The 14,898-nt window shown below is 32.4% G+C and overlaps 2 protein-coding genes across 5 annotated transcripts in view; one reads left to right on the forward strand and one right to left on the reverse strand.

The window, feature by feature from the left end:
* LOC127834885 (intraflagellar transport protein 81 homolog) overlaps positions 1-4,804 on the reverse strand; it is a 57,045-nt gene extending 52,241 nt beyond the window's left edge. For 2 of the 4 annotated variants that reach the window (XM_052361000.1, XM_052360997.1), the window contains exons 1-2: positions 4,686-4,804; positions 3,781-3,946 (exon numbers count right to left, since the gene is read on the reverse strand). In XM_052361000.1, the coding sequence (XP_052216960.1) occupies positions 3,781-3,924 (144 nt within the window). In that variant the 5' untranslated portion in view covers positions 3,925-3,946; positions 4,686-4,804. Of the gene's footprint in view, positions 1-3,780; positions 3,947-4,643; positions 4,663-4,685 lie in introns of those variants that run through there. The other 2 variants (XM_052360998.1, XM_052360999.1) reach the window with 2 other exon arrangements.
* A 52-nt stretch (positions 4,805-4,856) lies between these two features.
* LOC127835473 (anosmin-1-like) overlaps positions 4,857-14,898 on the forward strand; it is a 78,504-nt gene continuing 68,462 nt past the window's right edge. The window contains exon 1 of the mRNA XM_052361920.1: positions 4,857-5,165. Coding sequence (XP_052217880.1) covers positions 4,998-5,165 — 168 coding nt within the window. The 5' untranslated portion in view covers positions 4,857-4,997. The remainder of the gene's footprint in view (positions 5,166-14,898) is intronic.

Raw genomic sequence — 14,898 nt, forward strand, 5'->3', positions numbered from 1 at the left:
AGATTACGCCGAAAATCAAAGTGGGTGAAAAAATGGTGTCAACGGCCCCTGCAATATATTGGACATGAGAGTTAATAATAATCAAAAGATATACTCACAGCGATTTTTTCCCTTATTAATAAAGTACCCGTGAAAGGTACTTTCCCAATTGAAGAATAACTACAAATTTCCCAATTGCTTGTCCAAACAATCTCCAAAAGGAAGCAGGGTTGGCACCAATCGACCACCCCCGGTTTTAACCGGCGGTTTTTACCGGTTAAAACCGCCCCGGTCAATACTCCCGAAGTGGTCATTACTGGTCAATATTGGTCGATTGAACTTTACCCCAAATTTTAATTTTTATTCCATGCCTAATTAAACAATATTGATAATATAAATTAAACAGACATGTTGCCAATAATGTCTTAAGCTATTAATACCCACTATTTTATACCTGTTCATGCAAATTGTAGGCCAATCTCTAAAAATTTTGCAAATAAGTCAAAGTTGGTCAATAGGATTTTTCTGATTGATTGAACATTTTTCAATTCTTATGAATTATGATGCTCAGATAATTTTGTGCTTGATTCAACAAGAACCTGTCAATTACAGTGTGTGAGTTGTTCCTCATACCCCACTGTCCCCACAGTTTTCTTACAGTCTTCTCACCTATACAGGTTGGGGCACCCAAAACTGATAATAGGGCTTTAAATGGCACCTTTTTGACACAATCCTTACTTATCATGTATTCTTGCATTGATTTCTTAAAATACTTTTTAAACAAAATAGTGAAAAAAACTTTAATTTTTATTGACATAAGAATATAAAAACATAATAAGAAATAATTATTTAAAGAAAAAAATAATTGAAAAGAAGAGTAGACCCACAATTGGAAAACATTATTTTTTGGCAAAATCAAGAACTTTGATTGTTTATTCATTTGAATACCAATTGAACTTTTTAATATGAAAGGGAAAAAACCCTCTTAATACAGAGTAACTATTAAATTAATAGCTAGTACAATGTAATCTTCTTTTGTGTGAGTGATATGAAATAGCCTAAGGGCAGATTTGCTTAATTGCCAATATCAGAGACATAACACTGCATGCATTTTATTACCAACTAAGAGGCCAGATTTATAACCCTAGAATACACAAGAGTTCTGTTTGTCCATCTGCTTATCAAATAGATATATCAATAGATAAGTGAAATGCTATGGTACCTACAATAGTAATAATACTTTACTAACAGATGTGATACACTGAGATAAAGATATTGCCTTAGTCCTTATGTATTTGAGGCTGTTTCCATAAATAATAAAGAAGTAACTTTTTACAGCTTTAAAGATTTTTTTTACAATAAAAACAGAAAAAAGTTTATCAATTACAGAATAATTATTGATTTAATATAAAATGGCTCCTTTGTAATGTTTAAATGCTACAATTTTCAATCGACCAGTATTGACCAGTAATGACCAGTATTGACCGGTTTTAACCGGGTATTGACCGCCAGCCCGGTCAATACTCAATTGACCGGTCAATATGCCAACCCTGAAAGGAAGGAAAATTTATTCCATTTTTTTCCAAAAGTGCATTATCTGCAAGTTAACAAATAAAATGAGCACTGACACTGAACATTTCAAGCCAAAATAAATGTAAATCAATATTTGAGTAGATTCGTGCTATTGATACCAAGCAATTAAAAATACATTATTCCCAATTGGAAGATTTCATGACGCGAATTTTCACAATTACAGGGTTTTTCACGCTAATTTTTCCCAATTGGTATGGTACAGGTACTTTTCCCAATTGGGGAAAAAAAAATCGCTGTTAACTCATATATAATACAATGACAGCAGTTTACTGAAAATGTTACAGCCTTGGGATCCACAACTCCCAATAAATTGTTAAAGACAAGCAGAGATTACCAGGGAGTCAAAGCTCATCGGGGCATAAAACAAAGATATAATGTAAAATTGAAGCCATAAATTTGACCTTTGACCCTGAAGGATGACCTTGACCTTTCACCATTCAAAATGTGCAGCTCCATGAGATACACATGCATGCCAAATATCAAGTTGCTATCTTCAATATTCAAAAAGTTATGACCAAACTTTAATGAAGGTTAAAGTTTTGGGAAATAAAAATACAATGATAATTGACCTTTGACCTTGAAGGATGACCTTGACCTTTACTTTTCACCACTCAAAATGTGCAATTCCGTGAGATACACATGCATGCCAAATATGAAGTTGCTATCTTCAATATTGCAAAAGTTTTCAAACTTTAACCAAGGTTAAAGTTTTGGGACACACACAATGAATGAATGAATGACAGACAGGCCAAAAACAATATACCCCCGATCTTTCGATCCGGGAGCATAAAAATACTGCATCTTGATCAACAACTTTAAATACATTATTACAAACATGCATCAGCTGCAGAGATTCCTAGGAATCAAAGCTGATCATGTTCAAAACCTTAGTTGTTTTATGTTCAAATTACGGGCTGAAATTCGGCCCAATTTCCAAAATCAAAATTATTTTTTTTTCCCAAATGACTGCCTAAAATTCCCAGTAGCAGGTTTAAACAAGAGCAGTCTCCAGAGGATGACATATGCCCCCAATAAACACTTTGATAGAAATTATGAGCACTTTTCAAAACCAAAACGCATTTTTTGAAACCTTAACGCGGACCCTAAGTTCAAGGTCAAAGGAGTCATAATTTGTGTGCGTATGGAAAGGCCTTGTCCATATAAACAGTGTTTTTTTTCCACAAATAGGGGAATGGTGGCGGGGCCGGTCCAAAGGGGAAAAATGCGTCGTTTTTTAGGAAAAGGGGAAAATTAAAAATTCACTCTTTTATATGTTCCGAAATTTATTATATGAATACACATGTATGTATGAATGTAATATTCACAGCTGAATTTATCTGTCCTTTTTCTAAAATATATACCAATGATTTTTTCAACATTAGTTTCAGACAGTTAAGCCTTCATGCACAGTCTCAGTTTTCCTAGCCATTTTGAGTCTATTGGGACTTTCTAATCGATAAAATGGCAAATGTGAGCATTTTTTTATCAATAAAATGGACCAAATTTGAATGTTTTTATCATCAAATATTGACACAATATATATATAGATGCATCAGGCCTTTTCCTGGCCATTTTGGGAAAAGCATGAAATTCGTATGAAAAGTACACTGATTTGGGAAATACTAATTTAATGTAACTCTTCATAATAATTCAAAATCATATAATATTATAAATTTGTTATATACTTTGTTAGTTGTTATGGAATTAATATTTATCATAAGAGAGTTCTTTCTAAAAAAAAAAAAAAAATTTTTTTTTTTTTTTAATTCTGGAGGGGATTTTTTCTACAAAATCGGGGGAAAATATATACTCTTTTTTTAGGGTAATGGGGCCGAATATCTGCCCCAAAATTGCCATAAAAAACCACTGAGTTATGAGCATTTTTCAAAACATACATTTTTCAAAACATGACAGACAGGCAGTGCGATCACTATATGCCCTCCTTTGGGGGCATAAAAATATATATTCTAAAATAAATTGCATTATTTAGTTTATTTCCATATTATTAGTTCAACTTAAGGCTTAGTGAATTTAATATTGAAATATTTTATAATCAACAAAATAACACAAATGGCCCAACTAAATTAAAAAAATTATGATTGTTCCCAATACGCACAGCCCGAGCCACCATTCTAAAAATGGTAAAAAAAACACTGCAACAATTTTGGGCATTAAAAACATTACAATGGTGACAAATACTCTAATTACCTTTGGGTCCACAACTCCCAAGACATCGTTCAACACTTGCAGCAGCTGCAGTGGTTCGAGGGAGTCAAAGCTGATCAGGTTGAAGGATTTGTTGAATGGCTCTTTGTTCAACTCCTGAACAATGAATTTCAACTGCTCACTCATTGTGACAGCTTTGAGTCTTCTACTGAAATAAAATGTTTGCCAAGATGATTACTAAGTTTAATAAAATATAAAAATATAATTCAATATCTGTGTAAATATGTTATTTTTAATTTTTACATCTAAGTATTTAAGTTTGTACATTGGCTAGTGGTTTTCCTGATGACTATTTAATATTTATACACACATTTACAAAAGATTCTGATAAAAGATAACAAACTTTCAAAATAAATCACAGGAATAACAAACATTTTAGATATCCTAAATCAAACTTTGTATTAAACTGATTATCTTTTTAACTTCAAATGTTGAGATCTATGTTACACTTTGCCATAAATGATTAATGTGGCATAAATGCTAGTTATTGGTCATAAAAAGACATAAGGATTGAGCATGTGCGTTAAGTGGTGCCACACTTTAAATATGCCAATTGATTTAAACAAGCCAAAAGATCAGCCGACCCAAACCCAAAATAAAACCTTCTATGCCGAATCTTAGAGACAACGCTCAGTGGAGCATAACAAAATGGGAGAAAATGGTGTGAGTCGAAAGAACAAATATTTGCAAATATTTAGAAATCATGTACCCCACCCACCAAATGGAAATCACGTTGGTAAGGACGCTTAAACTGTAATATTTCAAGTGAAAGCATCTTTATTTGATCGGTTTCTGTTAACGGAACATATTTGTCAATAAACTGGACATTAATATATAAAACCTACTCGACAATAATATAAAACCTTAGCGCAATATCAATTGTTTACCAATTTTATAAATAAGTCTGTAATTTCTGAAAGAATGCAATCCGAGACTGGATTTTCTTTCTTTAGTACACTTTAATTTTACCATCAAATATTACCAAACCAGTCTATATTTATACAAGGGCAATCACCCCAAGTGGCTCCGAGTACAAGAGAGACAACTCTTTCAAAAATATATTTTGTGACAGGTAAAAAAGTGGACCCGTCCATATGAATGAAGTGTCTGTCAACCAATCAGAATGGCCCGTTCTGCAGTGAATTGTGTATCAATTGAGGTAATGTCACCAAGTAGTGTGTATTGAATGTGTACTGTTCATGGGTTGTGAGTATTGCAAATCGAACATGGAAACTTTTAAAAGTTTTTTAGTGATCACAGTTGTTATTTTATGTTTTGGAGTTGCAGTCATTACAGGACAAAATGGTTTATTAAGCGCCAGGTGTGCAGCTAGATGTTTGACAGAACACAAGGACAGAATAAGAAAGGTAAACTCATTCATGTGATAAACTTGTGTATTTTTTGTGTGTTTATCTTTTCAGGAATGCTTTTTCATTCTTTGAGGTAAATGTATGCAGATATGGGGCGTTCTGATCATTTAGTTCACTTGTATGTGTAATTTACTGTATGATAATTAAGTTTAGAACTTGCAATATTTTATCACTCATGCAATAAAATGTGTGTTAATACTTTTCTGTGACATGACTGATAAAACATGCAATGACTGGTTAGAATTGTAATGCTCTATTAATAACTGAGATAAAAACATTTATTATAAGGAAAACTCATTAACAATCAATATTGTGAATGTAAATATTAATTATACTATTTCAACAAAGCGCTGCTCTTACACCTGTCAAACTTTTTATTGACCGTATAAAATTAATCAATTTAATGTATCCATTCGCACCATCATTCATATAATCCAACTGTAAAAATTAGCTCACTGAACGCCATGTTCCAAGATAGATGCTCTATTGCATTGATATGAAAGCTAGTTCATATAGCAAGGCAGTTGTGATACATGTTCTATAGGCTGTCCACTTAGCAGAGAAGTTGATACACGGGCCTCCAGGGTTTTTTTTGGGCCAATTTTATAGCCGAAATTCGGCTATGTTCCCAATCTCAAAAAGTATACTTTTTTTCCCAAAATGTGGCAAAAAATTCCCAATTTCCACAAAAAAAAATAATTTTTTTTTTTTTTTTTTTTAAAGAAGTCTTATGCGTATTATATCTCAATTTTAATTCAATTACATCTAATTAAGTATTATATGATTTTGTTCTTTTTATTTGAATGATTATAAAGAGTTATTTTAAATTTAGTATTTCCCTAATCAGTGGACTTTTCGTGTGGAAAAAAAGGCTAATGGATTTATTTTCCCGATTTCATGAAAATGCAGATAAAATTCCCAATTCCAAAGTCATGAGCTATCTTCCCAAAAAGTGGAGAAAAAACCCCTGGCCTCTCACCTTGGGGACTGGGTTTCCATCCTCGTTCCCTGAAGCATGTGAGTTTGGTTGGTGGTCACCATAACGCACAGTTTGGGTTTCCTCTGGGTACTCTGGCTTCCCCCACAATACAAGAGTACACGAAAATTTAACATCCTCAAGTAACAACTAAATAACTGAAAATTGCAGCCATAATTCCAAATTTGTTCCAACTATCGTGAGTCAAATAAGATAATTACGTTAGAGTGCTGGGACACGCACTGGGTCCACACATAATACAGCCTCATGTGAGGCGCCAAAGGACCTTATTAACTTCGAATACACACATTACATGTAGCTTTCCTTAAATTTAAACTGGCCCTACTACATTGCAGTCCTGAGTGTTTTTAATATACACAGCAGAAGGGGACTTGGCTTTCAATAAGGGACACAATAAGTGCGTTTAAAAACTAATTAAGATATAACTTTTACATAATGGATAATGATCTTTATAGCCTATAGGGGTAAGTTTCATTTTTGGGAAAAATGTCATTCATTTTTAGGAATTTTCTGAGGCTATGTTGTCATTCAGAAAAGAATAAAATAAAGCCCTGCCAAAATTTAAACCTGACTGAATTTATTAATCTTTATAAAAAATACTGTATACATATACATTATGACTTTTGTATCATAAGTAAACAATAATTATAACATTCTGATAATATTTAATAGTGAATTAATGTTCTGAGGGAACTCAATATAATCTCCTGTAACAAACAGGCAATGTAACATTCTATCAGATGTATTCCCTTTTGTAACAGAAGAAATGAAATGGCAACTTATATGTAGGTGGCATGTTTATAAGCTGATGTGTTAAAACATAGAAACATAGGACTATGATTCTCATGTTTTGAGGAAACAATTTTACTTTGCATCTGAAAAAAGTTTCTCAGGGATGCACATTTTGAACAAAGGAAGTCACTTTATTTCCAATAACATTGTCGAAAAAGTAGGAAAGGTAGGTCAACTTAACTTTTTTCGGATGTTGTTATTTTTTTAAATTCCCAATTTGATAGGAGCTAGTAGGCAATGACATGCAGCAATTTTCCTAATCTCTATGCAATAATTTTTGTTCATGTAAAGTTATTATGTAGCAAATGAACAAAAGTGTAGCAACACAATTGAAAACTAAACAGTTATATTAATGAGTTAAGGGTAGGTACAAACATTAGGGTTGTTGGGGTTAGTAAAAACATATTTTTTTGGCCCGGTGGTTCTAACAAACTGATATTAAAAGACATTCTTATCTCAGGAATCACCTGCAGTTTTTCTAATTTGTATTAACCATGCATAAGCTTACAAATGAAAGGAAAATTCATGTGAAGTTATAATGTACTGTGATTTAGTGAGTGCAATTATAAATTCAAAAAAGTTCAATTTGAAAGTCTGCCTATTAAGGGTATCACGTTTACAGATTTTTCTAAACGTTTAAACGAAATTAAATAAACGAAACGTTACCGTTTAAACGGTATCCCTATGTCCGTTTTGAAAGATCATCGCATCTCCAAACTGAAAGTAGCAATTATTTCCGAAAGTTATATTTAGTCCATATCAAATTTCGCGCAATGACGTCATATTAAAACCAACTGTTCTCGTCGTTGTCAAACCATTGGGTTACACTTTGTCTACTTACATGCCGTAATATTTTGTAACAAAGACTAATTAATATCAAACCAACATTCGTTAAATAAGAGTAAACCGGTTTTAAAATTGTCAATGTTTTACTTAGTACGATGTACATCAAAAGATGCATACTTCAATTAATGTAAAAATATTCCTATACGGAGATTGTTCGCCATATCTCTTGAAATGAATGCCGATGAAGAAATGTTGGAAAAGTTTCCTCGTGCACTTCGTGCCGATGTGCGTCGAATGGTCAAGACGATTCGGGTCATGCTCATGCAACAAAAGGCGGGAATTTCGTGATGATGCGCGTTTAATATTCAAGACGTCTAGTCCGTACATGGTGTATTGTTATGTTTACGGTATTGTGAATAAGGGGCATGTGGTGCACGTGAAACAAATAGTTTGTAATACGAGTCTTTTTTAGCAGCTGTTAACAAGCTTTGCAACGTCATAAGTAATGAACTAAACTGATTTATATTGATATTGACTGTCGTTAAAACGTTTACAGTTTTTGTAAACGTTTTTGACCATAACACGAAATGCGACCGTTTAAACATTTAAACGTGATACCCTTACTGCCTATAATATTTTAGTAACTTCAACTTGTAATGCTTATTAGCAAAGCAATTAATTTTGTTTTGGCATACATGATTAATTGTGCTCAGTCCTCATAGCCGCTATCAGTGTATTATAATTAGATCAAGATGATAATTCAGCCCATAAGTGCAAGAAGAGTTATAATTTTAATGCGTCACATTTTTTAAATTTAATGTTTAATAATGCAAATTGACAGCTCACAGGGGGTTTTCTGCTATGTAAAATAGGCCATAAAACGGACCCGATCCCAAAGCAAACAAAGGCGATCCCAAACCGAAATTGTAAAAAAAAAGCCAATTTGCAAAAAAAAAATTTTTTTTAGAAAGAAGTGTCCTTTTATCTTAATTTTATTTCCAAAACATCTAACAAAGTGTATAATTTTTATTTATATAATTTCTTCCTATAATGGCCATGAAAAGGCCTGATGAGTCAATATATGTTTAAAAAAAATCGATTTGGTCCATTTTGTCAATATAAAATTTCCCAAAATTGCCATTTTATTGATTTGAAAAATCCCAATTTCACCAGACTCCGTTTCCCCAAAATGGCTAGAAAACAAAACCTGGCTTAAAATGCAGAGCTTTTTCTCACCATTTTTGGACCATAACAGAGATATCCAACTTATAACTTCTACTGGTCGTGTACGTAATTCCGGCCACTTTTGGGACTATTTTAACAAAATCTTTTGTTTTAGGCAACTGGTTGAAACTAAACTTCACATATATAATCCTGGGTTCAAAACTCATCTAGCATGAACATTTCAATAGAATTAGATCAGTGTATGTTACTTTTATGAACAGAAATTAATGACATATAAACTATCAATTTTCATAGGGCAATTGTACCTAAAAAATCGGCCACCTTTTAGTTTAATCTGCAGGTAAAATTACAAAGCAATATCTTTAGACAAATGTCCTCATTTTAGGAGTATTAATAAAGGTTTACACAAACAATTTTTTTTCACTTGAAACTTAAAATATATGCGACATTATATACCAGTTACTCCCCCTACCTAACTTAATAAATATAGTGAACAATCACTCTCAATTGGCAACTGCAAATTCCTAAAAACTATTTGTTTTTAATATGTTTTATAAAAAAAAAATAATACAGCTAAGAAATTTAACACATTTTGTATAAACAGTTTACTTTATTGTCGATTTTTAGTAAACGCTTGTATTTATTTGTACAACAAATAACCTATTATTATTCTAATCAAGGGAGGTAATTCATATATTTAAAAAGTATATATTTGGTCCTAATTTTTATGTTTTGATATATGTTTTTATACAATTAATTGAAAATACCTTAGTTAAAGTTTATTAGATAAAAAATAACAATTTTAACAAATATATTTGTTTCTTATATAAATATAAGTAATACAAACATTGAGAATGTCACTTTTTCCACATGACAAAAATATCGTCCTTCAATTGTGACATTGTGATATAAAAGTTCACAGTGATATGCTTCTTTAATGTGCAAAATATTGAGAAAAGGGTCGGTTTTTAAATTGATTTTAATATAAATCAGCAAAATGTGTATGCTAAGATCATGAAAATGATTTAACACATGTGGCCGATTTTTTACGTACAGGCCGGAATTACGTACACGACCAGTATACCATTTATATTTTTCTTTGTATTGTTTTATATGTTGAATGATGGGCATTTTGCCTTGTTTCCAGGATTAAGCATATCATGTCATACTTAACAGCTATTTTTCCACACATCTCAAACCATCAATGGGGAATTTTGAGACAGAATTTTTGCCACTGATAATATGAGCAAATCACTGCTATTTCAGAGCTCTGGCTGCCACAAATCACTGCTATTTCAGAGCTCTGGCTGCCACAAATCACTGCTATTTCAGAGCTCTGGCTGCCACAAATCACTGCTATTTCAGAGCTCTGGCTGCCACAAATCACTGCTATTTCAGAGCTCTGGCTGCCATGTAGAAATTTAGAAAAGTGGCTATAAAATATTTCAATTTGCAAAAACAAGTGGCGAAAAAAGCCAAAAATATTAAGATTCTTCTACTTTTTCTCTATAAACAAAGAAAAAATGTGTATGCATTAAAGACTATGATTTAAAAATGATACAAAATTGCACAAAATGGCATATTCAGAATAATCCTTAATTTAAACGACTTCTTAAATTGAACACATTTATAATGAAAAATAAAAATGAAAATTTCAAATGGTTAAACTAAGTAATTTAATAATTTTATGTCACAGTATAATTAAATATTGTATATTGTATAATAGCAGTTTGAATAATTGTGCAAGGTGAGCTTTAAATACACACTAAGTGATAAACAATTGATATCTAAAGCGGATTATTGCATACATTGATAATGATTGTCCCCAATATTGTGGTATAAAGATTGCTCTTGTTGAAAGTGAAAAGAAGAAAAAAGAGCCTCTTAAATAATGGTGATGCACTTATTTGTGCATTTCAACATGGGTATCGTCAGATGAGAACCGCTCAATTAGGACGGCAGGTGCAACTATTGTAAAATAATTTGTATTTTTTATTTTTCTCTTTCAAATGATACACTAACTAATTTAGACTTTTTTTCAATACACATTTTTAGTAAATTAAAATTTGCTCAATATTTATTAGTAAAACAATGTTAAGACTAACTTATTTAACCCTTTGCATGCTGGGAAATTTTTCGTCTGCTAAAATGTCGTCTGCAGAATTTCTAAAATTAGCATTTTTTCGATTTTTTCTCAAAGAATACTATCAGAATAGCAAACAGTTTGGATCCTGATGAGACGCCACATTCTGTGGCGTCTCATCTGGATCCAAACTGTTTGCAAAGGCCTTTAAAATTCGGTTCCATCGCTTAAAGGGTTAAATGCATTTTTGAATGGCATATTGTGAGTTAATATGTAAGAACATCATTTCATTGAAAGTTTATTTTAACATGCAGTTATGATTATATTGCTGTGCTTCACCACTAATGGTGTTAATTGATAATCATAACCTTTGTATGATTGATACGATCAGAGTATTAAATGCTTACTGGTACTCAATTTATATCAAATGCTTGCCTCTATCATAAGTGTCTACTGAAACTGGAAGTAGAGAAAATTCAATCTCAAATTTATTAGATGATTTATTTCTTAATTAAGCTAGACCTAGACCCAAAGAAGAAGATGACAATTTATTGCATTTCCATGTCATTCTTCATTATTTGATGAACCATGACCCTAGATATCTGTAAACAGGATTGAATTTGTATGTATCTTATCTTTTGTGAGGGTCCATATATGGGATAAGCCGTACAAAAATGAAGAAAATTTGAAGTACCATTTTGGAAATTTCATTTTCAAACAAAATACCTTTGTTCTACCCTGTTTAAATAAACTTGAAACCATGATATATAACAAACATATCATTTTTCACAATTTCAAAGAGTTTAAAGTGTTATGTCATCGTAATGTAGTACTTTTTTTACCAATCTGCGAACTTTTAACCATGGAAGGCCAAAATAAAATTATCTGCTTTGGGCTAGTGTCGAGTCTAAAAAACAGAGTATGGAATAGGTCATATATGTTTTTTCAGATCTAACTTTTATCAAAAGATGCATTCTGGTAAAAAAACTTGTACAAGAAAACGTAAGCATATTGGTAACAGAAAATAGTCTAATATCCAACAAACACTGTATTAATAAACAACAATTGTGGCTTAACTCTTTCAGTGCGGGAACCCAATTTTGAAGGCCTTTTCAAAAAGTTTGGATCCAGATGAGACGCCACAGAACATGGCGTCTCATCTGGATCCAAACTTTTTGCTATTCTGATAGTATTCTTTAAAAAAATCGAAGAAAATGCTAATTTTAGAAATTCAGCAGACGAAATTTTATCAGACGACAAATTTCCCAGCATGCAAAGGGTTAACATGTAAAGGTAAGGGTTTTTAGCTAGGCAGGAATTAGACACCTGAAACACAGATTTATCAAAAACGGCCCTATCTTCTTCAATGAGTTTATAATATGTCAGATACACCCCTAATCTCTATGCAATGTTTTATACCATGTTTGACTCAGCAGGGGGCCAATGTGAATAATTTGCCTTTAAAATGGAGAGAGCACACAATTCCACTAGTCAAGCTTTCTATGTTGACATCCGATAGTTTCTTTTCAACTACTGTCATTATATGCTGCTAAAGTGTATGATCATATTCAATATTTGAAATATGCAAATGAGAAAATTACAAAATCATATGATCTAGGTCAGTGCATAACTTTTTGGTAACAGGTTTGTGCAAGGACTGAATGGTGCTGGCCTGGTTGTATGAGCATTTAAAATTACGATGGTGATTTATTACTGTTTAAACTTGCAGAAAACTGGTGTACATGTATGAAGACCTGTTCAAATGAATAACATGTTTGACAAAGTAGGTTAAAGATTGACATTCTATAACATTTGGGTTTAAATTTTACACAATCATGTGTTGTTGTTGTAATACTTTTTGTAAATATTGAGAGCAAAATGCAAATTCCAAAGGAGAACAAACATATATTTGACTTTGTACATGACTTTAAGGAAATATCAATTCATGACTTTTATAAGGAAATATCTATTGTCTTGACAACAATACTCCAATAACTGCTTGGAAGAGTTATAAGTTAGTTCCACAGGCTTTGACAGTGCTCCAGCTAAGCTTATATGGTTTAGGGCGTGCTTCCCTGCCATTCCAAAGCTGGGCCCTTCCCTTTTAGTCTGTCCTCGTTAAAAAAATGTAATTCAATTCTATACATGGCACTATTACGTTTACATATTTGAAGTTATAAATATATTGTTTCACTGTTATTGATTTATTTCTAATTGCAGAAATTTTATTCACAAAGTTGAATAATAAAGTAAGTAATATATTCTAACAAATATTATAGTATAATATGCAACAGGGAACTTCCTGGATGATACGACCGCTCGCTCAAAAGTGCTCCTTTGAGAAAATATCTCCCCTGCCCTTTTCAAATCCTAGCTGGAGCACTGCATTGAAATGATGGAAGTTTGACAGAAATAAACTCTCCATTTTTGTAGCGAAATTGCATACATGAAACTTCCAAAATATGGTTAATTTTGAGACTTTCAATATTCAGCAAATGGTCCTCATTTTTAGCTCGGCTGGGCATGATGTGCAAAGGGTGAGCTACTGTGGTAGTGGCACTACAGGGGTTTTCCAGCCATTTTGGGAAAAGGAGTCTGGTCAAATTGGGATTTTTTTTATAGATAAAAGTGGCAAATTTGGGAAATTTTTTATCAACAAAAAGGACCAAATTGGGATTGACACAACAGGTCTTTCCCTGGCCATTTTGGATGAAAATCATATAAATTATAGTTATATATTTTGTAGGTTAATTAAAAAATAAGATTGAGATATAGAGTCTAATAATCATAGGTCATAAGACACTTCTTTCCAAAAAAAAATAATGATTTTTTTTTTAAATTGGGCATTTAAAAAAATAATTTCGCTTTGGGATCGGGACCATTTTACGGCCTTTTTTCATAGCAGTAAAACCCCTGCACTCAAGCGCCTGTTGTCATCTGTCAACCATCACAAGATTTCAACAATTTTCTTCAAACAACATCTCCTCCTAAACCCCATGGCCGATTATACTGAAAACATAGCATGGTCCTTGGGTTTCCCTCTTTCCTAGATTGAATTGTTGGGTTCTGCTTCATATGAGATGCATTTTTGTCAATAATCCCAGCAATTTTCATCAAACCTTATTAACTGGCCTTATGATATTCTTAGTAAGCAATCATAGCAAAACATAAACTTTGATAAATGTTTAATTACAAAGTAGAAAATCAGCATGTAGTCCTGCTAATGTGAACAAAAACATATCCCGTTTGGCATACAATTCTCCATCTAAAGGGCCCTGCCACCTTTCCCCCAAATAAGAAAACAACCCTGCTCAGGGGTCATAATAGGCCCTGCCTGGGGATGTGAGAGTGAATTCTTTTAAATATAAGAATTTATATTTTGTATGTGACATCAGATGATTGTCTGCTATAAAGTTTGTTGAAATCAACCCCCTGGGTTCAAAACTTGCCGAGCCACAATTAACTCTTTCAGTGCTGAAATCTAATTTTGAAGGCCTTTGCAAACAGTTTGGATCCAGATGAGACGCCACATAACGTGAAAAAAATCAAAGAAAATGCTAATTTAAGAAATTCAGCAGACAACATTTTAGCAGACGCCAAATTTCGAAGCATGCAAAGGGTTAACACAGATGAGCCAGTTTGGACTTTCTCATCCCTCTTGTTGACTGTACAAGCTCTGATGATTATTCATTTTATAACACAAATTTTGAGCAAGACCCTTTAAATATCAGTTGCATAAGGTTTGCAATAAACTTCTATAATTTTGTGATTTATATTCAAAATTAACCAGAGCAGATAACACCATTATTCATACTTAAAAAAAAAAAGATATATCACTTTCACAATATATGGAAGTTTAAAGAACAATATGATATCACGATTTACAA

Source organism: Dreissena polymorpha, chromosome 6 (genome assembly GCF_020536995.1).
Source record: "Dreissena polymorpha isolate Duluth1 chromosome 6, UMN_Dpol_1.0, whole genome shotgun sequence".
NCBI classification, from domain to species: domain Eukaryota; kingdom Metazoa; phylum Mollusca; class Bivalvia; order Myida; family Dreissenidae; genus Dreissena; species Dreissena polymorpha.